The sequence below is a fragment of the Mesoplodon mirus genome, assembly GCF_964341445.2.
Source record: "Mesoplodon mirus genome assembly, chromosome: 12".
NCBI lineage: Eukaryota > Metazoa > Chordata > Mammalia > Artiodactyla > Ziphiidae > Mesoplodon > Mesoplodon mirus.
This window is the reverse complement of record NC_138988.1, coordinates 36,030,533-36,054,576: the sequence shown is the minus strand read 5'-3', so window position 1 is coordinate 36,054,576 and position 24,044 is coordinate 36,030,533. Positions and strand designations below refer to the sequence as shown.

General features: G+C 40.5%; 1 protein-coding gene across 1 annotated transcript in view; it reads right to left on the bottom strand.

Annotated features, from left to right (window-relative positions):
* Nucleotides 1-1,937: 1,937 nt before the first annotated feature.
* The window catches only part of SFMBT1 (Scm like with four mbt domains 1), a 129,049-nt gene continuing 106,942 nt past the window's right edge, over nucleotides 1,938-24,044 (bottom strand). The window contains 12 exon segments of the mRNA XM_082638774.1: nucleotides 1,938-2,606; nucleotides 3,707-3,835; nucleotides 4,699-4,944; nucleotides 5,125-5,303; nucleotides 9,947-10,122; nucleotides 11,417-11,526; nucleotides 12,277-12,416; nucleotides 14,619-14,683; nucleotides 16,848-16,890; nucleotides 18,860-18,973; nucleotides 20,032-20,158; nucleotides 22,512-22,594. Coding sequence (XP_082494900.1) covers nucleotides 2,466-2,606; nucleotides 3,707-3,835; nucleotides 4,699-4,944; nucleotides 5,125-5,303; nucleotides 9,947-10,122; nucleotides 11,417-11,526; nucleotides 12,277-12,416; nucleotides 14,619-14,683; nucleotides 16,848-16,890; nucleotides 18,860-18,973; nucleotides 20,032-20,158; nucleotides 22,512-22,594 — 1,553 coding nt within the window. The 3' untranslated portion in view covers nucleotides 1,938-2,465.

Below are 24,044 nucleotides of genomic sequence, written 5' to 3'. Positions count from 1 at the left end.
CCAGTCCAGCCCCAGCCACATTATGAGGCAAATGGAGTCTAAATTTTATACTTAAAAAAAAAAAAAAAAGCCCTGTGCCAAATTCCCAAACAATTATCCTCTCTTCTGTGACGGCCAGGAATAGGGGCTTGTCCAATTTAGAGTCGGCTTCTCTCTGGGAGAAAGCTGAGCTTGAATAATCATGGCATAAAAAATAGACAAGCTGGCTGGGGCCCGACTCTACCTGATCAGAGACTACTACTTAGGGCCGTGTGTTTCATCTTGCAGGGGCTTTGCCCCCTCACCTGTGAAGGGAGGTGTTTTAAATTCTATGGTTTCTGAAGAAGTCAAGAGAGAGACAATATAACATATTCACTGTTGCATTTGGTAAATTCTCTCTTATAGAAAATCTCATTTTCCTAAATAAGACAACAATGTTAATTAGTTCCAGACTTTTTTTGTTTCATTGATCTTCTTCAAGGAACTCTTTGCCTTAGTGCCTTGACTGCTGAGCTCTCAGGAAATTTTATTATGCAAGATACCCACCTCCCCCGCCCCCACCCACCCCCGCCGAAACGCTATCTACTTAATGCTAACTGTTCCCAAGCATCATATATATGCTTCTCTTCCAGGGGCATAGAATCAATCAAAACTTTAAAAACTATATCTCCGATAAGTTCAAACATATTAACTTCTACTTAAATGAAGCATCTTTCCAGGTATATCTGGTAGTAACCTAAGCAAAGAGTTGATGCTTTAATATATGGTTTGGTTGGAGGGCCTGAGTTAAGGTGTTCATAAATTATCCAATGAAGAGAAGATTCAGATTACAAATGTTTGCCAAGGTCCATAAAAACACGTGGGGCAGCGGGGGAAGAAAAGGAAAAAATCACAATCAGTTTAAATTGGTAATAAAATTACCTTATATTTGTATAGCTGTATAGAATTTACCCAGTTTGTAGTTTTAAAACATTTTCAAATCTTGAAGAGGAATGATTAGGTTATATATTTGCAGGTAACTAGGATAATTAACACACACACACACACACACACACTCAGCAAAGCAAACCATTTAGAGGAAGCAACCTATGAATCTCTCCTCATTCCACATGGTTGGAACAGTGCAGCAAATGCTATTATTCTATAATAGCTAACAGTGCAGTCATAAGTGAAAACTTGCCTGTTTAATACCAACTTGAGCTGGGTCAAAAGAAACACCTAAAAGGAAACTTGAGTTGTTGAGTGGGAATTGACCGTAGAATACATTCAATTTAAAGGTTTAACCAAAGAAAGAGTAAACGTGACTAGGCAAAGACATTTCTAGAATCCTTAACCATCTCTCAGTCTTTATCCAGCCACTGAGGACATACTGTAACGGAAATGCCATGCTCTGCATCACCCCTCCTAAAACTTATTTTCTCTGTTGTGCTTCTACACTATCTGCCTGGAGACACTGAGAAAGATGGGGAAATGGGCTTTACTGTGGGTCTAGGGGACACCTACTGATTTTTACCCAAAGTGAGGACTCTCAAAATGAAAGACAAACAACTATAGAGAAAAGTAAACACAAAATAAAAGCCTCTGAAGTCCCTCTGAGAACTAACAGGGAGAAAGCAATTCAACTGAAATAGCAACAATCTTTGAACTACTTGAAACAGGCAGCCCAACCTGGGTCAAGATGCAAAACAATGACAGTAGAGTTCTTAGATCAGTCAGTTAAGGAATTGGTGTTAAGTGCCACACATTATTTTTAAGAAAGCAAACAGTGTTTTTTTTCCTCCAACTCTGTCATAGTTTTAGTGTTCATGTAGCTTAAAAATGGTATCATTAAAACAACCTCATACACGGCTATAAGCTCAATTATCAACAGAGGTAGTAAACAAAGGAACTCCTAAGAATAGATTTTTAAATGGATCAAAGTGTGACTGTACATTCAAAACCCTAGAGCCACAGAATCATCCCCAAAATGAACTGTTTTAATTTAAAAAAGCTTAAAAAACACAATGACAATGAAGCACTGATGTGCCTTAGGCACAGTCCCAAATCAGTGCTGACTTAAAGCTATGTTCTCTCTTTCCAAGAAAGAGAAAGCAGAGAACAAAGTTCAATCTACAGTGGGAAGGAACAGAAAGAACAAAAAGAAAACCAAAAGGGTGCTTTCCAGCAACCTAGATTATTCTTCGTTTTCAGGCCACACCAGTGGAAATGCTTATTCTTCTTATATGAGTCTTTTCTTCACAACCTTTATTTTTTTTAAACTGCAATCTGCTGAACAAGAGATGCCCACATTTTCACTGGCAGGAGAGCCACTTCTGTGCAGTTTTTGCTTACTCAGTGTGGGTCCTCCTTCCCTGAAAGTGCAAAGAGAGCAAGCCGACGCCTGCAGGGCCCAGAGCCCCAGGACTATTTCAGCTCCACTTGTAGAGCAGGACGAAGGATTTGCTGCATTTGTGCTTCAAAGATACAGCTCACTTTGGTTGTCCTTGTCAGTTGGCAAACTGTTCATAAAAAGCAAACTTGATCCTCTCTATGTGATGGCAAAGTTTGATGGCAGGGCCCAGTTTTAAGTCCATGCACTCTTGAACGGTGGGAAGGGTAAGGAGCAACAGGGCCTGCCCATCAATTTCCTGTTAAAGCATAAAATACAAATCATCTGTGATGTGCGTATGAGTGGCAGCTCGACCATTACAGCCCTGGTTCACTTCGCTTTGTCAAAATCAAACTTCCCTGTACTTTTCCTTTCATCACTTTTTCCCTTTAAATAAGTATCACACACTTCCTTTAAAATGCCTCTCATAGTCCTCCATACTAATTAATCTTCAGAATTAGTAATAAAGGGGACTTCCCTGGTGGTCCAGTGGTTAAGAATCTGCCTTCCAATGCAGGGAACGCGGGTTTGATCCCTGGTTGGGGAACTAAGATCCCACATGCTGTGGGGCAACTAAGCCTAGGCACTGCAACTACTGAGCCCGCACGCTCTGCAGCCCATGTGCCACAACTACTGAGCCTGTCCGGCACAACTAGAGAGCCCACATGCTGCAACTAGAGAGAAGCCTGCATGCCGCAACTAAGACCCAACACAGCCAAATAAATTTTTTTTAAAAAGAATGAGTAATAAAAGTTTTACCAAGGGTAAGAATCCATTCTGCTCTGCAGAAATCCAGTAAACTAACTAGCCTAACAGTAACCGGCAACTAAATGTGCCAGAAGAAATATCTTTTTAGAGGACTCTTTCTAAATCTGAAAGAAAATATTACCTATAAACTGCAATGTTTTCCTATTCTGTAACATTCATAAAAGCCTGACCAGCTTTTCAAAGATGTTCAGTTTTGAATCAAAACAAAATTTATTTCAATATTTAAGGCCACAGACTATTTCTGTTAGAGCCTAACACATTATAGATGTTAATTATTTTTTAAAACAAGCAGATCGTTATTTTGGAAAAGAGGAGGATAATTAAGTATAGCATGCGTAATTTTAAGCTATTTAATAGGGGATGGAAACAAACTCTTAGGAAAAATGAGAATGCAATAATAATCTGCTTCAACTATGGAGGCAGTCAGATAAGTAACTTTTTATCATAGTTCTACTCCTGAGAAGGGAAATAATATTTTTTTTTGTTTTGGATAGAAATATTTTTCCTTAGACTTGTAAATAAATTGCTATTACCTCCACAGCCCTCTGCTAAAGAGATACATTACTAAAACCTCAAGGTCTTTGTGATTACCTGGTCTAGGAATATTCTTGCTAGCGGAGCACAGTCGGTGGATCTGATGAACCGCACAACATCCGCCACACTCCACTTCAGGGGGTTACTGTCCAGGTGAAGCCTTTCAGAAACTTCAATCCTTATTTCCTTCATTCCCCACAACAAAAGCAAACCAAATGGTGTTAGAGCTATTTCATTCTAAGAAAGTCTCTACATAAAGTCATAACCCTTTAAGGCAGGATTTAAAGTGATTTTAGGACATGATTTCTCCCAGCAAGGATGGCAAAGGTCCATACACATTAGGTAATCAGGAAATGTTTGTCTTTTGTAATAAGAAATATTAACAGACAAGAATTCATCTCAAAGTTTCAGCACAAATAATTTGGACAATTTAACAGAGAAAATAGTTTTTAAATCTTCCACTTGTTCCTTGGTTTATTTCAGGTCACTCTCTGGCAGGGTGCAGAAGCAAATGGGCTGGTATTTCCAATAAGAGAAGGCTTAACTAAATTATCAGGAGAAATCGTTTTTAACTACTTCTGTTCACAGACTATATTTAAAAAGCAATCCAGTTTTAAAACACTAACTTTGCCATTCTTATAATGTATGTATGTGTTAATACGCATGTATGAATCTACCAAACAAAATGGTTTAATCAGAACCAAAAAGATAAATTTATTACTACAAAACCATATATATTATGAAAAATATCAAAAGGCAGTTTTCCCTGAACTAAATGACAAGTTACTAATAAACTACCAATGAAACTTTTTTTTTACTTAAAACAAGCAGCCATTCTGAGAGAGACTTTCCTCCTGATAAGTAGTTGATCTCCAAATAATCCTTGAAATGCAAGTAAATCACTGAATTTGGGATGTTTTAAAAAAAGACCCAGGAAATTCAACTGAAGCCATAGTGAAATAAATGTAACGCCAACATCATTAACGGTTAGATTCTAGAGGGAAATTGTCAAGAGAGAAAAAAAGACACTGTAGTTTTAAAACGGGTACCTTTGGTGAAGGAGGTTTATTCTCATCATCAGAAAATGAAAAAGTGCGAAGCTCTCTTTTTCTTCTCTGTCTGTCTGGAGGCAGTGATGTGGATATCTCACTTTGGGTGGGAGAGGAGGAGCATGATTTTTTTTCTGACATTTCTGACTCTTCCTGTAGCTCATCCTGTTGCTCAGATGTACTGCCCTCACTTAGGGAATCATCATCCCCTTCATCTGGGTCATCCTCATCTTCACCTCCACTTCCCTAGAGGACAAGGAGAGAAGTCTCATTGAAATTCAGGACAAATCAGTTCCTGGACCACGAGACCATCTTCCATTGGCCGGAGATCCGAATAGAAAGATCTGCAGGTATTCCTTCTGTCTGTATTGTAAACCAGGGATCTCTTGGCTTCTAGACATTACAGGTACATCATAGATCTCATACCTGGGGAGAGCCCGCTGGGGTATTATCAACAGATGCAGAGGAGCGTTTCTTCTTATGAACAAAAACATTTTTTCGCCTCTTTCTCCTCTTACTCGCTTTTTTCAGGGCACATGCTAAGTTACTATGCCCACCAGGTGGCCTCCCAATTCTTTTATTTTTCTTCTTTCCATAGTAGTGTGCTAAATGTGAATGACAAAGAAAAATGAAGTAGCTTCATTATTTTTGTGTACCTCAAACCACAAGAGATTCCACTAGCATAGCACAACATTGGTACAGTGTATTTGATTAAGGTTAAATTCATACAATGGAATAATCTTGACTATAGATTCTGAATATACAGTTTGATTAGTAAATGACAGATGCATAAACCTGAATAATCCTCCCCCTAACAAGATACAGAACATCTCCATTAACCTAGAAAGTTCCCAGGGTCACTTCCTAGGTTAGTCCCCCTCACCAGAAGTAATCACTATTCTAATTTCCATCACTATAGTTTTTTTGTTTGTTTGTTTGTTTGTTTTTTGCGGTACGCGGGCCTCTCACCGCCGTGGCCTCTCCCATTGCGGAGCACAGGCTCCGGACGCGCAGGCCCAGCGGCCATGGCCCACGGGCCCAGCCGCTCCGCGGCACGCGGGATCCTCCCGAACCGGGGCACGAACCCGCGTCCCCCGCATCGGCAGGCGGACTCCCAACCACTGCGCCACCAGGGAAGCCCCTATAGACTAGTTTTGCCTCATCTAAGGAATCATTCAGTAAATACTTTTTCCAACAAGGCTTCTTTCACTCAGTATAATTTTTTTAAAGTGTTTCTTCTTTTTTTTTCTTAATTTTAACTTTTTTTAAATCTTTGGATGCATTGGGTCTTCGTTGCTGCACGTGGACTTCCTCTAGTTGCGGTGAGCAGGGGCTACTCTTAGTTGCATGGGCTTCTCATTGCGGTGGCTTCTCTTGCTGTGGAGCACTGGCTCTAGGCGCACAGGCTTCAGTAGTTGCAGCACGTGGGCTCAGTAGTTATGGCACACGGGCCCTAGAGCACGCGGGCTTCAGTAGTTGCAGCACACAGGCTCTAGGGCGTGCAGGCTCAGTAGTTGTGGCATGCGGGCTCTAGAGGGCAGGGTCAGTAGTTGTGGCATGCGGGCTCTAGAGCGCAGGGTCAGTAGTTGTGGCACATGGGCTTAGTTGCTCTGCGGCATGTGGGATACTCCCAGACCAGGGATCAAACCGTGTCCCCTGCATTGGCAGGCGGATTGGCTTCTTAACCACTGTGCCACCAGGGAAGTCCCAGCATAATGTTTTTGAGTTTCATCTATGTTGTGTGTATGAGTAGTTCATTTCTTCATATTGATGAAGAGCATTCCATTGTATGAATATACCGGTTTATCTATTCTCCTGCTGATGGGCCCCTGGTTGTTTCCAGATTTTGGCAATTATTAAGTTGTAGTGAACATTCTTGTACAAGGCTTTTAGTGGGCAATGTTTTCATCTTCCTTGGGTAAATACCTAGGAATGGAATTGTTGGATCATATGGTAGACATATGATTACCTCTAAAGAGACTGCTAACAGTTTTCCAAAAGGGTTATATAATTTTACACTCCACCAGCAATGTATGAGAGATATAGCTGCTCTGTACACCTCCACCAACATGTGGGATTGTCAGTAATTTTCATTTTAGCCAATCTAGTTGATATACAGTAATTTTTTATGGTAGTTTAAATCTGTACTTCCCTGACAACTAATGCTACTGAGCACATTTTCATTTACTTATTGGCCATTTGCGTATCTTTTTTTGGTGAAGCGTTTATTCAAGTCTTTTATTCACTTTTTAAAATGGTTTTCTCTGTTTATTTAATTTTTTACTGACATATAATTCACATAACATAAAATCCGTCATTTGTACATATTCAGCAGTCTTTAGACACAGACTATGAATGAATACACTGTTGTGCAGCCATCACCACTATCGAATACCAGATCATTTTGTTTCTCTTTTTATTTACTTATTTTTAAATTGAGGTAAAAGTCACATAACAAACAACTAAACATATAAAAATGTACAATTTAGTGGTATTAGTGTAGTCACAATGTTGTACAACTACCAGCTTTCTTTAGTTTCAAAACTCCTCTTTTTATTGAGTTGTGAGAGTTTTTAATATATTCTGGAGACAAGTTCTTTGTTGGATATACGTATTAAGAATATTTTCTCATCTGTGCCCCCTCAGGGATGCCAAAACAAACAAATAAACAGGAATATTTTCTCCAAGACTGTGGATTGTCTTTTCCTTTTTATAAATAGTATTATTAAGAGAGCAAAAGTTTTAATTTCGGTAATATTTAATGTATTAGTTTTTCCTTCAGGTTAGTGAATTCTGTGTCCTCTCTCAGCAACCTTTGCCTAGCTCAAGATCTTCAGGATACCTCTTTTTTTTTTTTTTTTTTTTTTGCGGTACGCGGGCCTCTCACTGCTGTGACCTGTCCCGTTGCGGAGCACAGGCTCCGGACCCGCAGGCTCAGCGGCCATGGCTCACAGGCCCAGCTGCTCCGCAGCATGTGGGATCTTCCCGGACCTGGGCACAAGCCCATGTCCCCTGCATCGGCAGGCGGACTCTCAACCACTGCGCCACCAGGGAAGCCCCAGGATACCTCTTTTGTTTTCTTCTAGAAGCTTTATAGTTTAGCTTTTACATTAGGTCTATGATTAATTACCTTGAATAAATTTTTGTATATAGTGAGGTGGAGCCAAGGAGCTCTGTTTTTGCATTTTCGATTTGGATATCCAATTGTACCAGTGCCATTTGTTGAAAGAAATTACTTCCCCATTAAATTTATCATTTTTGTTGAAAATTCTTTAACTATATAAGTTTGTCTCTATTTCTGGACCCTCTATTCTGTCCCATCACTCTATTTGACTATTCTTTCATCAATACCCCACTTTTGATTACTATAGTTTATGGTAAAACTTGAAGTCAGGTAGAGTAAGCCCTCCAACTTTACTCTTCTTTTTCAGGATTGTTTTGACTATTTTAGGTCCTGTGTATTTTCATATAAATTTTAGAATATAGAGACAATTCCAAAAATGAAATATACATAGTTTAGCTCTGAGCTACATATTAAAGTAATATCAAAATATAATGTAATTTTTTGCAAAAAATGAATACTAAAGGATATAAATCCATTTGATATCATTCAAATTACTAACTGGGAAAAATTATAAAGAGTCCTAAAATCTAGGCTAATTTCAATTATATCATTGTGAAAAATAAATTCAAGACAAAAAGCATAACATAATCCACATACTTCCAAAGGCTCAAATTGGTGTACTTATACATGTGCTTATATGAACAGTACATTTCACTTAGCCACTAATAATCATTGAAATTTACTAAACTAAGTGCTGAATCTGACACAATAATAATAAGTTAGACAAACCCTGCTCTTAAGGAGTTTATAATCCAATAAATATAAGTAGAAACTAGCTTATATACTCTCATATGATTTTGTGATTCATATACTAATTAGAAAACTTGTCATGCTAAATATGGACCTTGAATCAGCAGCATCACCAGCATCTGGGAACTTGTTGGAAATGCAGACACTTAGGCCCCAGACACCCACAGGCCTGATGAACCAGAACCTCTATTTTAATAAGATCCTCAGAATTCGCACGCATGACAAAGTTTAAGAGGCCCCAAATTAGAGACCCCCTAAAAGAAATCTTCAAGTTTAACAAGGTAAAATCCACCTCTGTATTTTTTATTTTTATTTTTACTTTTTGCGGTACGCGGGCCTCTCACTGCTGTGGCCTCCCCCGTCGCGGAGCACAGGCTCCGGACGCGCAGGCTCAGCGGCCATGGCCCACGGACCCAGCCACTCTGCGGCATGTGGGATCCTCCCGGACCGGGGCACGAACCCGCGTCCCCTGCATCAGCAGGCAGACTCTCAACCACTGCGCCACCAGGGAAGCCCCTCCACCTCTGTATTAATTCTCCTAAGTGACATCAGGGCTTGTGGGATTTAAGGAAAAGTAGGATCAGAATTTTGTGTTTGGGTAACAATGCCTTGACAAGACTCCAAATTAAACATTTCATTCTGAATGCCTTTTTTTTTTTTGCCGTTTCACAAAAGAGAAGATAAGCAATGAGAGGCAGCAGGTGTTGTTATGACATATTCCTGCCTCCTGCCCAGCACTCTCACCCCAATGTCTGCACAGCTAGCTCTCCTGCTTCCTTCACTTCCTTGGCCACCTGTATGAACAGCACCCCACCTGCTAGCCTTCCTCACTCTCCTACTTTGCTTATTTTGCTTCATTTTTCTCCATAGTACTTCTATTTGTTCACTTGTTTATTATCTATCTCCCACATTAAGATGTAAACTCAATGAGGAAAGGAATTTTTTCCCTTACATTTGTATCCCAGTGCTAGGACAATGGCAGCACACAGTGGACCCGTAATAAATACATGCAGATTGTATAAACAGATTCCATATCCTATTAGATGCAACAGTTAATTTATATACACTCTGTACATAAAGGTTGGCAAACTAGGGCCTGTAGGCCAAATGTGACCCATGGCCTGTTTTGGTATGGCCCACAAGCTAAAAATAGTATTTACATTTTTAAAAGTGTTCTTTTAAAAAATTAAAACAAAACAAAAAGAATATGCAAAAGAGATCCTATGACCCGTAGCCTAAAATATTATTATCTGGCCCTTTATAGAAAAAGTTTGCATACCTCTGCTATATCTGAATGTCTGCAAAATAAAAACCTTCCAGGATATGAGATATGGTCAGCTGCTACAGTTAACAAATGTAAAAAACTTGACTCACTATATTTAGTCTTTGTAAGTACAGAGCAGTTCTCTGAACACTTATCCAGAACCATCCGTGGACCAAAGAGATTAGGACAGCACTCCAGTTTGATACAGGTTTGCCGGCAGAATTCAGTCACCCGATCTGCTGTTTTCACTATCTCGACAGTAGCTCGGTAACTCTTTCCTTTGTATCTGCCATTGGAAGACATCAGATACCAAGTTTATTGGGCTAGTGATTACACAGAGAAAAATCAAGTATATTAACAGACCTGAAAAATATTTTTGCTTCTTAGAATATTCTATGTCCCTTACAGTTTGAGGACTCTGAAAACAATGAGGAGTTTATATGGTACTTAAATTTATCATCTAGTAAGCTATGACAACTAAAAGCTGACTTTTTAAATTAGCAAAATAAGGTCCTTGCTTTCTGTTCCTATGTTTAAGGTTTTCAAATAATAACTTATACACTAACCACTAAAAAAAAAGTGACTTTCATTAAGTCTTCCTTGACCCAAGAGTAGTGGTTCCACGAGTATGGTCTACGGACCAATATAACCTGCCAACTGTTACCCATCCATGACAAGATGAGGTCAGAAAACAAGAGCAAATGTTTTATAAACTTTCACAGTAACTTGCAAAAGTAATTTTATGGCTCTTAAATCTAGTAACAAAAAAGCTGTTCCTGCATTGTATGTCTTTTGAATTCCATATTTTTGTAACTCATTTTTACCATATTGTATAAAAGTATAATAGGATAGCAACTTAAAAAAGAAAACAAACCTGGTCCTTTACCACAAATAGTTGAAGAAGCACTGCCCAAGGGAACACAAGTACCCTAATATTATCCATGGAAGAATCAATTCTGTGACCTGTTAAGCGTGATTAAGAATAAAGGGCAGGGCTTCCCTGGTGGCGCAGTGATTGGGAGTCCGCCTGCTGATGCAGGGGACACGGGTTCATGCCCCGGTCTGGCAGGATCCCACATGCCGCAGAGCGGCTGGGCCCGTGGGCCATGGCCGCTGGGCCTGCGCGTCCAGAGCCTGTGCTCCACAGTGGGAGAGGCCAAGGCAGTGAGAGGCCCACGTACCGCAAAAAAAAAAAAAAAAAAAGAATAAAGGGCAGGGGGGCTTCCCTGGTGGCACAGTGGTTAAGAATCCACCTGCCAATGCAGGGGACCTGGGTTCAAGCCCTGGTCCGGGAAGATCCCACATGCCTCGGAGCAACTAAGCCTGTGCACCACAACTACTGAGCCTGCGCTCTGGAGCCCGCGAGCCACAACTACTGAGCCCACGAGCCACAACTACTGAAGCCCGCGCGCCTACAGCCTGTGCTCTGCAACAAGAGAAGCCACCACAATGAGAAGCCCACGCACCGCAACAAAGAGTAGCCCCTGCTAGCCACAACTAGAGAAAGCCCACATGCAGCAATGAAGACCCCTAATGCAGCCAAAAAAAAAAAGGAATAAAGGGCAGGGGAGCCTACTCACTTGGCCTTGAGGACTTCCCCACAACCATGCCACACAGAGTCTTTGTCCAGCTGCAGCTCCCGAAGGACACGACTGGGTTTGTAGGCTGCATTGATCAGTAAGGTGAGGACCTGTGCTCCATTTTTAAAGCAGAAATATGGGTTGGGGAGGAGAAAAGCAGATGATTAGAACCTTGCTATTCCCTAGAATGTCACCTAGGTGATTAATTCTAGTCATATTAATTAACAAACATTAACATAATAATAATACTGAAGATATGACAGTTGACCGAAGTTGCAAATAAGACAGTAATGAGACCCTCTTAAATATTCTAAACATTATGGTCAGGAAGAAATAGGCACCACAAATTTAAAATTACTCTAGCATTTGCTTCCAAATCCTTTCCTAGTCATGGTACACACATAAGCTCCGGCCTCCCCAGACACAGCCTCACCACCCTAAGGGCTGATAGGTTTGAAACCCTCACATCTCTTACCCACAGTGCAGCACCCTGCCTGGGAAGCTCAAGTCCAGCAGATGTGTATGTAGTTCTATCACGGTCACAGGTTAATGCCACACAGCCTCTCAGGCTTAGACTACTCTCATGTTCACCCCTGCATGGTCCTCACATGGTCTCTGACAGAAGACCTTCCTACACTGACAGAGGTGAACCTGCCACGTGAAGAACTGCTTAGGTGAATGTTTCCTATGGAGCAAAAATAATTATGTGCCTAGTTCACTGTCCAATACATGAGAAAAGTGAGTCACTTTTGATAAAACCTAGAGTTGTCACACCTACGGCATGCTGATCCTTGTCTGAATGCATCTACCAGACTGCTGTGAAATTTCTTAAATTCTTTTACTCTAGGCAGGAACCTTACCTCTCTGAGGACCAGGACACAATTCCCGGGTCCCACACATTGAGGCAGCTCAGCGATCCTTCCTTTGTTAAGATATGGCCCTGAGAAGCAACGGTGGTTGAAGTATATCTTTGGACAGCAATATTTTCCATTAATTATAACTGAGAAATGAAGAGAAACAAATATTCAGAACAGAATAGTTTTCTACCTTATGTTTCCAAAGCTGAATTACTGAAGAAAAAACCCAGCATATCCACCATTACATAAAGTCAGGACTTAACTTATTTTGGAGTTTAACATACTGTCTGAGTGTGAAATACCTTATACTTACAACAAGTCTATTATAGAGCTATCACTCTGCTGAGATCAACAACATCCTTACTGCAGATTAACTCCTGGTTAATGCAACATTGTTCCAGAGCCTCACGCTTCTATCTCTACAGGAAGTGGAGGATTTACTTCAAGAACTCATGATGATTCCTGAAGATCAATGACTCAATAATCGATTCTAGAATATTTCTAGACAGTGATGGTGAATATTATCCAGAACTACAGTTTGTCCCCTTAAAACTACCAAACTAGTATGCTGGTAGCCTTTGGTGATGTGGGAGCCCACCCATCGCTGCGATTCCTCCAAGGGATAAAAACATTCTGTGACCACATCTCTAAATTCTTTAGGTATTACGGGGTATAACTAGGCCTAGAGACCCCTCTCTTCAACTATTTTTCTGTATGAATACTGTACTCCAATATAAGTTTTTTTTAATCCCTTCATATGAGTAGTTGGCAATTCAGCTACTAAATGTAAAAAAATTCAAGGACACTAAAACATTTTCCATTTTCATATAAAGCAAAGAAAGCTCTTCTGCCCTGTTAATCAAAAGGAAACGAGCGTGTACACTGCCCAGTGTTGACAGCACCCTTAAGTACACAGTGTTCATTCTCTAATTAAGAACCCAGTCTTAGCATAGTGGTAAGCATGTCGGTGCCCACTTCTCCATTTGAACTCTGTCACCCAGATCCCCTCAGGGGATGCTCCCTGCTGCTGGGAATGTTGGGAGTTTACAGCTCTCAGTTGTGAGTCTATCCTGGAATATCTCTCAGTCCAGACTGTCCCTCATTAGGAGAGAGCTACCTTGCCCAAGGTCCCACCCTTTGTGAGGTGGGGAGGGAGAAGCAGCTCACTTCCAATAACTGACCAATGAGGGAGTACAAGGGTGTGGCCACCACACCTCTAGGGACACACCACTGAGGGACACTCAGTGGCTATGCCAGCTCCAGGGCTCCCTGTGGGACTGGAAAAGACTTCTGTTATAACTGCACTGTGACTCAACTTCTCCCTCTGCCCAGTCCTGCATCTTTTACCCTTCCCAGGAGTGCTTCAAAAAGCACTCCTCAATGAAACTCCTGCATGCAAATATCAGAGTCTCAGGCTCTGTTTCCAAGGTAACTTGAAATATGACAAAATCCAAAGCAAACACATTTTGGCTATGGTCACATGAGATATTAATGTCTTAATTCTTTAGTTTTAGTAGGCATTAGAATGGTCAGTAACATGTCAAAAATAAGGAGTCATGCAGCCCTGATCCTCTATGTATAAATGATGCTATGAAAAGGCAGTGGGTAGAAGAGACAAAAGTGCAGGTTTTGAACTTGAGAAAAATTTGAGTTCCATTTCTGACCCTTCTACTGTAAGCTGTGTGACCTCTTTGAGCTTTGATTTCCTTTCTTTTCTAAGCATTTACTAAATACCACCCAAATGCCTAATCTGTGCTAAAACACACAGAACCAAGATGCTAAGCATTATACAACCAGCAAAGGGGTGTCAAGAGTAGTTCCAAGGAGCCCTGGTCAAAAGGCTTGGGCCTCCAGCAGGGATCCTTGTCTAATTTATCAGGCATTGCCTCTGGAACAATCTCTTTTTCAGTGTTTTGTTTTGTTTTTAATTGCAAAATATATATACAAAGTGTGTATATCATAAAAAGATTTTAAAGAAGAATAAATATCTATCTCTCAACCACCCAGTTTAAAAAAAGAGCACGATCTGAAAAGCTTAAGTTTCTTTATCTAAACTCAGGGATGATATATTGACCTCCAGAGCCTTTAACACTGACAAGTGATCAGTAAATAATGGCTAAAATATTATAATGTCCATTTATAATGGACAGAAATACCAGCCTAAAGATAATTATTAAACTAAATATATCTTAGACAATTATAACTCTTTAAAATCACAATTAAAAGACCCCTCTATAAAGCTACATCCCATAAATCAAAGGTATTGTTTACTAAGTTATTTTTAGATATAGTCCATTAAAAGAAGCTAAAGGTCATCTTTTCCCTAAGATTGCATGCACTTATACCTGAGTCTGTGGAGCTCAGCTCCTGATTCTTCAGACCCTCATGGACAGTCCTCGAGCATGGTATTCTGCATCAAGAAAACACAACAAAATAATGAGATAATTCCTAAGATCAGTAAAATGTGAGGATTAGCTTCCTTCAAATCTAAGAAGAAAACAAATGTGGCAGATTGCAAAATTGGTAACAAAAGGTGCTTCCTCAATTGTACTTTTTTTAGAAACAGCAATTGTTTTAAAAACTATGGACATGTTCTAAGGGGACAACAGTCTGTAGACAGTGCTGTGATACTGCATGTTCCAATGAACCTGCATTCATGTGAGCAACAAATTATAGAATTCCTTGTTGGATTCTTAAACCACAAGTAGACTACAGATGGTCCCCAATTTACAGTGGTTTGACTTAACGATATTTCCACTTAACGACAGTGCAAGAGCAATATGCATTCAGCAGAAACCATACTTTGAATTTTGATCTTTTCCCTGGCTAGTGATATGCAGTACAATCCATGTTCCTGGGCAGCAACCCAGTCAGGCAGGAGATCACAGGGTAAACAATCAATACACTTACAACTTTTCTGTTTTCTGCTTTCAATACAGTAGTCAATAAATCACATGAGTATTCTTTGTGGTAGATGATTTTGCCCAACTGAAGGTTAATGTATAAGTGTCCTGAGCACATTTAAGGTAGGCTAAGCTACGATGTTTGGTAGGTTAGGTGTGTTAAATGCACTTTCAACTTATGATATTTTCAACTTAAGGTGGGTTTATTGGGACATAATCCCATTATAAATCGAGGAAGATCTGTACTTGTTTTTTTAATAGATGAAGAACAGAAGCATTTTTATATAGGGTCTGTTTCCTCCTATCAGTTTCAAAATTAAAGACAAATTACAAAACCAGAATTACACCATATGCAGCAATCACTGAAAAAGGCCAATTTATCTTTTCAGAATACTTCCTGACTAAACCTTTGGATCAGTCTTGATGACTAAGTCAAGGAAAACTCCAAAGCCAGTTTTTTTGTCATTGCTTTCTCAGTCCTCTAGCTGGGTTAGAATGCTGCAGCCTTTCTCTCCATCTCAATTGTCAGTTTTATTACTCACAAAGCCATGAAAGCAGCTATAAATTATACAGAATTTGCTACAGACTGAATTGTGTTCTCATATGTTGAAGCCCTAATTCCACCCCCACCCCATGTGAGTGTGTTTGGACATAGGTCTTTTAGGCAGTAAATAAGGGTGGGGCTCTAACCCAATAGGATCAGTGGCCTCATAAGAAGAACAAGAAAGAAAGAACTCCCTTCCTCCTCGCTCCTGCCATGTGAGGACACAGCGTGAAGATGGCTATCTGCAAGCTAGGAAGAGAGCCTTGACCAGGAACCAAATCAGGCTGGTACCTGATCTTAGACTTCCAGCCTCCAGAACTGTGAGAAATACATTTCTGTTGTTTAAGCCACCAGTCTCTGGTATTTTGTTCTGGCAGCCTGAGCTAAGACAGAATTGAAAACCCAATTTTTAAAAATACGCATGCACACAGAATCCCTTGTATTTTAAAGGCACCACTAATTCTTTGCTTTTCAACAGTGTGTATGAAGGAATGCTACAAAGGGCTTTTTAAAAAAAATATTTATTTATTTACTTGGCTGCACTGGGTCTTAGCTGCGGCACGTGGGATCTTCGTTGCCGCGTGCGGGATCTTTGCTGTGGCATGCGGGATCTAGTTCCCTGACTAGGGATCGAAACCGGGTCCCTTGCATTGGGAGTGCAGAGTCTTAACCACTGGACCACCAGGGAAGTCCCAAAGGGCTTCTTAATGGGAGACAGAAGTACTCCTCTGAGTGTGATTTTTCTTGTAGAGTTGTTGTTTTCTACCTCAAGTTCTTTTCACTGTGACAAATCATAACCTGATTTATAATTTTTGGTTTTCCTTAACAAATACCAGCATAGAGACTCTATTTCCTCTCTTATTCAAATGTCTTCAGAGTCTAAACACCAAAGAAAATTCAATTTGGGGAACATCTTGAGAATGCATTGTACCCTTTTATATATAATGCCACTTTAGGAAATGCTCATATTGTAAGGAGAAGTATATAAACTATCAAAAGCTGAATTAAAGGATTATGCTTCCATCTGAGAAAACAATATATGAGGAGATATACTCTCTGAAATAGTTATTTCTTCTTCTAGATATCTAACTTTCAAATGTCAACTATTCAAACATACTATCACTTACTGTTTTTCTGGTTGAACCACTGCAACTTTCCTCTGTTTGTGTACTGTACAAAGAAAAAAAATATATAAATGTCAAGAAAAATAAAAAGACAAAGGAAAAGTTACATATGCATTAAGCTAACTTTAGCTTACAGCTGGCCTTTGAACAACATGGGTCTGAATATATGTGGATTTTTTTCAACAGTAAATACTATAGTACTACACAGTCTGCAGTTAGTTGATTCCTCAAATGCAAAACCGCAGAGGCAGAGGGCCAACTATGGGACTTGTGCATCTGCAGATGTTGGTATCCATGGAAGGTCCCAGAACCAATCCCCCACATACATGGAGGGCATACGCAGTTCACTGGTCTTTATTGTATTCACATAGTTGGGCAATTATTACCACAGTCAATTCAAGAATATTTTTATCATCTCAAAAAGAAACTCCATACCCCTTAGCAATCACCTCTCCACTTAACCATCCCCGAGCTCTAGGTAACTACTAATCTACTTTTCCCCTCTCTAGATTTGCTTGTTAAATCATAAATGGAATCATACAACATGTGCTCTTTTGTGACTGGCTTCTTTTACTTAGCATCATGTTCTCAGAGTTCATCCAAGTTGTGGTGTATGCTCACACCTCATTCCTTTATATTTCTGAATACTATTCCATGGTGTGGAGATACCACATTTGTTTATCTATGCATCAGTTGATGGACATTTGGATTGGTTCCACGATGTACATTTGTGTATAAGTTTTTATGTGGATATATGTTTTCATTTCTCATGAGTATAGAGCTCTATATTTAACACTTCGAGGAACTGCCAGATTGTTTTCCAAAGCAGCTACACCATTTTATTTCCCCCCAGAAAATATTCACAGAAGTTGGCTGTCCCAGGGAGGCTTAAAAATATTATTTTTGGCTTCTGTATAAAGACATAGCAATACTTATAGTACTTGCTAGTTAAAAAAACACAGATCTAGGGGTTTTTTTTTTTGCGGTACACGGGCCTCTCACTGCTGTGGTCTCTCCCGTTGCGGAGCACAGGCTCCGGACGCGCAGGCTCAGCGGCCATGGCTCACGGGCCCAGTCGCTCCGCGGCATGTGGGATCTTCCCGGACTGGGGCACGAACCCGCGTCCCCTGCATCGGCAGGCGGACTCTCAACCACTGCGCCGCCAGGGAAGCCCTCAGAACTAGGTTTTAAATATAGGTGACCCTTGAACAATGCAGGGGTTGGAGTGCCAACCCCCAAGCAGTCGAAGATCCATGTATAACTTTACATTCCACCCTCCGTATGTGCAGTTCTGCATCCACGGATTCAACCATCCAGGGGTCATGTAGTACTGCAGTACATATTTATTGAAACAAATCCACATACAAGTAGACCCACACAGTTCAAACCCACATTGTTCAAGGGTCAACTGCACTTTAAAGGAGAAAATTTTATGGTATATAAATATCTCTCAATAAAGCTGTTTTTAAAAGTTGTGGGGGGGATCACTTTAAGATTAGGTTGCAAAACATGCGGACTGTGTCTTGCTCAATCTCTCACTCTCTTGCTTGCTGGCTCTGATGGAAGCCAACTCCTGTGCTGTGAGCTCCCCCACAAAGTGGTCCACATGACAAGAAACTGAGGGAAGCCTCCAACTGACAGTCAACAAGGAACTGAGGCCCTCAGTCCAAGAGCCCACAAGGAAATGAATTCCTGCCCACAACCATCTGAGTGAACTTGGGAGCAGATCCTCCCCCAGTTGGGCCTTGAGATGACAAGAGCCCTGCTGACACTCTGAATGCAGCCCCACCAGAGACTCAGATCCAGAGGTCCCAGCTAAGTTGTGTCAGATTCCTGACCTACAGAAAATGTGAGATAATAAATGTTTTGTTGCAATGAATGATTTCCTATGCAGAAATGGATAACCAGAATATCATTTTATTTTTCTCTGAAATGTCCAGATTCATCCTACTTGGTAACAGCCACACAGCAAATTATTTAACAATCAATCCTTTGACCCAGAAATAGACAGCTACCTCGTGCTCGGCGAGGAGTGCTGAGGGGATGGCCATTGGTTTCACACCAGCCCAAAGGAAATATATGCATGGATTCCACATTCACAATAAATTCAGGTATGGGTTTCTTAGAACCTGTTTAGATTTAAAAAAAATTTTTAAAGACTATTAAATAGCTTTCTTCATAAACTACTTTCTAGACAATGTTCTAGTAGACAGTGTTCTACTGTTGCAATAATACAGACACAAAGTCTCTTAAGCAAGTTCCCTTTACACAGAAGTCATACTTTTTCATGTGTGACAAACATTAAGAGAAAAAGCAAACTGTCCCCCAAGCATAACTGTATAAAGACCAAAACAGGTAGTCAATGTACAGGGTGACCCTTAGTTAGGGAACAGCAAATAAGCACCTAGAACTACCAGTAATATCATTCAGATGGTTGACAAATATGGTCGTCAATTCCATGAAATAACTGGAAAATAAAAGGCAAACGTTATAGTTCTACTCAATAAAAACATTACTTCTGGTACTCAGGAACAAGCCAGAAGTTAGATTGGTGGGCTCAAATCAGAAAGTGATGTAAACAAAGTTGCTCAGCAGAGGTTGCATAAACATGTACATCCAATGCTGTCCATGACACCTATGTTAAAGGCCGATTCTACAAACCGGGAACAACAGTAAGTACCGAGTCTGACTATTCAGCAGTGAATAAAAAGAAACCCAGGCATAGTTAGCTGTAGTGCTGAGTACTCACATACTACTTTCTGTCCACAAACCTGTCCCATCACTGAATATTACTTTTAGCATAATATATCTTCAATTTTACATACTTTTTGGTTCTACTGGTTGGGGGCAACCAAAATATAATCTCTCGAATAAGCTAGTTACTAATGCTCATGCCCATGTATTTTGGTCACATCAAAATATATGCTATTTAACCTGTATTTTTCCATTCAAGAAAACAGGGGCCCATATAAGTGAAGGCTTTTATTCGTATTCATTTCCTAAAATTTGAAGGTCAAGGACAGGAAGATGAATTTTTAGCTCAGAGTCTTACATTACAAATTAGAAGTCTCTGAACAAGACCCCTATTTAGCTAATCAATTAAGTTTAACAAGCCACATTACAGGGGTAAACAGGAAGGCAAAGAAGAGTGGTCAGACGAAGGCTTCTCAGGGGTGTTGACGCTTACCCTCCAACTGGAGCCACAGGTAGGAGCCTCTCACTGCAGTAATGGTGGCAACGCACACTTCTTCAGGGAGAAGAGGGTTCACTGCCTCAAGCTTCATGTTCTCCTTAAATTCATGCTCAGAAATTGACTAGAAGATAAATTAATCAAATACATACTCAGTATTAACTCACGTGCTCATCTGAGAGAACTTTCCAAGTAACAGTTAATCCTAGAGTAACTCCTCCATCCTACACCCCAGGGTAACTGTCCCTTCCCCTCCTACAGAAGATAAGATTTATCCTCCAGAGGGTAAAACATCAGATCCCTGGGCAGGAGGACACAGGAACTATTGAGGGCATGCATGCTGTCCAGAACAGAGATTAGCATGTGGAATGCTGAGGCTCAGTCCCTGCTTCTACCCTCCATGCAAGCAAATGGAAGAGACCTCTTGTGGCAATATGAAGCACAAGAAGGAACACATAAAGATATGGATTTAGGTTTCCCCAACAAATGGCCAGACAGATCTTACCCAATAGGGAAGTTCAAGGTTGACAAGCCCCACCCACATGCTCAGAGCTTCCAGTCAGCTTTTTCTTTTAGTCTCCCATTTCTTAAATATAAGCAAGCAAATTCCACCAAGGAATTACCAGATATCTAAATATATGAAAGCTAGAGACCAAAACAGACAAAACAAGCAACTTGGAGAAAACAGATTATGCAAGAAGAAAACTCACAAAAGGTGGGGGTAATTAACATCCTCTGAAAGATGAGAAAAACTATTGCATCTTTAAAATAAGAACAGTATGTTATTAAAAATATTCAGAAATAGTTTTTAAAAATTAAAAATGTGATATCAAAAATTAAAAACTCAAAATAAGGGTTGAAAGATAAAGTTTAGGAAATCTTCTAGCAAGCAAAGCAAAAAAAAACCCCTAAGAAACAGGAAAAGCAGTGGGGGTGGGGAGGGTGCGGCAGAATTGGAGGCCTGGTCCAGAACGCCACCAAAATGAGAATTCCAGAAGGAGAAGAGAGAAAAAGAAAAGGAAATCAAAGAAGAGATCCAAGGGAACTTCCCAGCACAGAGAGGCGCAAGTTTCCAGAGAGAATGTGCTCTCCACGCTCCAGCACATGGGTGAAGACAGGCCAAGCCATGGCTTGACACTGAAAGGGAGTGACAAAAGAGACTCTATAACCTTCCAGGGATAGAGAAAAGGGCAGGTCATATATGAAAGATCAAGAATAAGAATGGCTTTCAACTTCTCAATACCAACACTATAAGGTAGAAAACAACGGAGGTTTTCAAAATTCTAAAGTGAAATAACTTCCATTCTAAAATTCCACGTTGAGCCAAATGATCAGTCAAGTTAGTAGAGTGAACGTATTTTCAAACACCAAAAGTCTACTAACACTTACATCTCTTGCATCCCATTTCAGGAAGCTACTGAGAGACAGGCTCCATCAAAACAAGGGAATAAACCAAAAAAGAAGAGGCCATGAGATATATATAACAGGAATCCCAAGTCCTAAGAAGGAGGAGAGGCAATTCCTTGGGTGACACAGCAGAGCAGTTTCCAGAATTAAAACTACATGGCAAGCCAAGACAGTAACCTGTCTAAAAAGAGGTTGCTAAGAGGGGTGTCTCTAAAAAAATATATTAGACATGACAGATTTCCTGATACGCTAATAGTCTTGAGAATCTACTGGAAGGTGTGGGAAGAACTAGTATTATAAGCAAAGAAAACTAGGCTATGAAAAACAAGGCAATTATTAACTTGAGGACAAATAAAAGAAGAAAACAATCACAAAATACTACACTGCTAATCTGTGAGTAACACCTAAATGCCCATGATAATGTAAATACTCAAATTCAGACTTAACCAAGAATTGTATTATCACTCTAATAGGAAGAGGAGATAGGTAAGACAGAGGAGAAAGGTAAGGTAAAATAGCTAGATTACTCACTTACCGTAATATAGAATTGAGAGACACATCTAAAATTAACTCAAAAGATAGCAGCGAATTATAAGTGAGGAAGTATAAATATAAGAATAACAAACAGTGAGAAGAATAGGAAGTGAATACTTCTGGGAAGGGAAGCCATGGAAAGGGACAGAGCAGGAAACGGTTGTTTTATGTTCTAAGCTTTTTACTGCTGTTTGGCTTTGTAAATCATAAATAAGTTTAATAATTTTCTCTCCTTAATATTTCATCATTTTTTCATATTAATGGACCATCAAAACAAATCATAAACTAAAATTTTAAATTCACATGATTTCAGCTAATAAAAAAAACCAAATTGATAAACTGTTAAGCTAATTAAATTAACAAATTAACTTCCGCAGCAAATGAAATTTTCCTTGGACAATTTTATTACAATCAACAAGAGGCGTTTTGGGGGTGCATGAGAGAACTGGCTTCAGAGTAAACATCATTACAGCAAGGGAAGCACAGCAGTCCCCAGCAGCCCCGAAGCAGTGGCCCTGAGGGGACAGGATTCTCACCGGAGGGAAGCACCTCTGGGGAGCAGCTTCAGCACCACACTGTTTGAGGTAGTCGGCCCAATCAAAGTCCTGGCCTGGGTAGCCTAGGTAGGGACAAAAGAGCAATGATTCACACCTCACGTGCCTGCCTGGCTTTGCCACTCTGCCAGGTGTCCACCCACAACTTCTAATTTTGCTAATTTGAGGACTTTGATCATTTTAGAGAGGGGAAAAAACACCCTATTAAATCCAAAGTATTAATTTTTTTTTTTTCTTTTTGCGGTATGCGGGCCTCTCACTGCTGTGGCCTCTCCCGCTGCGGAGCACAGGCTCCGGACGCGCAGGCCCAGCGGCCATGGCTCACGGGCCCAGCCGCTCTGCGGCACATGGGATCCCCCCAGACCGGGGCACGAACCCGCATCCCCTGCATCGGCAGGCGGACTCTCAACCACTGCGCCACCAGGGAGGCCCAAAGTATTAATTTTATAAAATAGAGCAACTCTGGATAAATTTTTAAACTCACACTTCAAATTAGGCATTTATTTGAACAATATTTTATATGATTAGTTGTTGACAATTTACCAAAAGAATTTAAGACAGTTATGACTGAATTTGATTTGTGCTAATAAATCCAGTCTCTAAAGGAGAGAGACCCAGGGTCTAAAGGAAAAGAGGCAACAAACAACCTAGAGCACTATTTAATCAGTGAAGACTTTTTTCTTTCGTAAAGCTATTCCCTTAAACATGTCTTAGCAACTACTAATATTCCCAGCACAGGTTTCAGATTCGTGTTCTATAGAGTCTCAGTGCTCTATAAGCTGAATCATGAATTCATTTCAGGAAAAAAGCTGAGCTTAATTCCCCACTTAAGTCTACAGGTTCTTGGCAGAAGCCCCTCTAACCTGACATCCTGATGGCACCGGCTCTGTGCAAGGAGCTGGACTGAGTCCGGCTGCCCCGCCGTGTCTGAGCTCACCTCCGCTCCCCAGAGCTCAATGTCCCACAGGCACAGAGCAGGCTACTCAAGAGTACACCAGCCTACAGCCAAACAGCCCCTGCAGTCACCTCCTCTGCCCACCTCAGACTGGCACCATGTTCTCTCTGCCTCCCCCTCAATTCCTGACAGTAAATTATCTACCATTTTTTTTATTAGTTTCTGCTTTATAACAAAGTGAATCAGTCATACATAAACATCTGTTCCCACATCCCTTCCCTCATGCATCTCCCTCCCTCCCACCCTCCCCATCCCACCCCTCCAGGCGGTGAAAAAGCACCGAGCTGATCTCCCTGTGCTATGCGGCTGCTTCCCACTAGCTATCTACCTTATGTTTGGTAGTGTATATATGTCCATGCCTCTCTTTCGCTTTGTCACAGCTTACCCTTCCCCCTCCCCATATCCTCAAGTCCACTCTCAAGTAGGTCTGTGTCTTTATTCCCGTTTTATCCCTAGGTTCTTCATGACATTTTTTTTTTTAATTCCGTATATGTGTGTTAGCATACGGTATTTGTCTTTCTCTTTCTGACTTACTTCACTCTGTATGACAGACTCTAGGT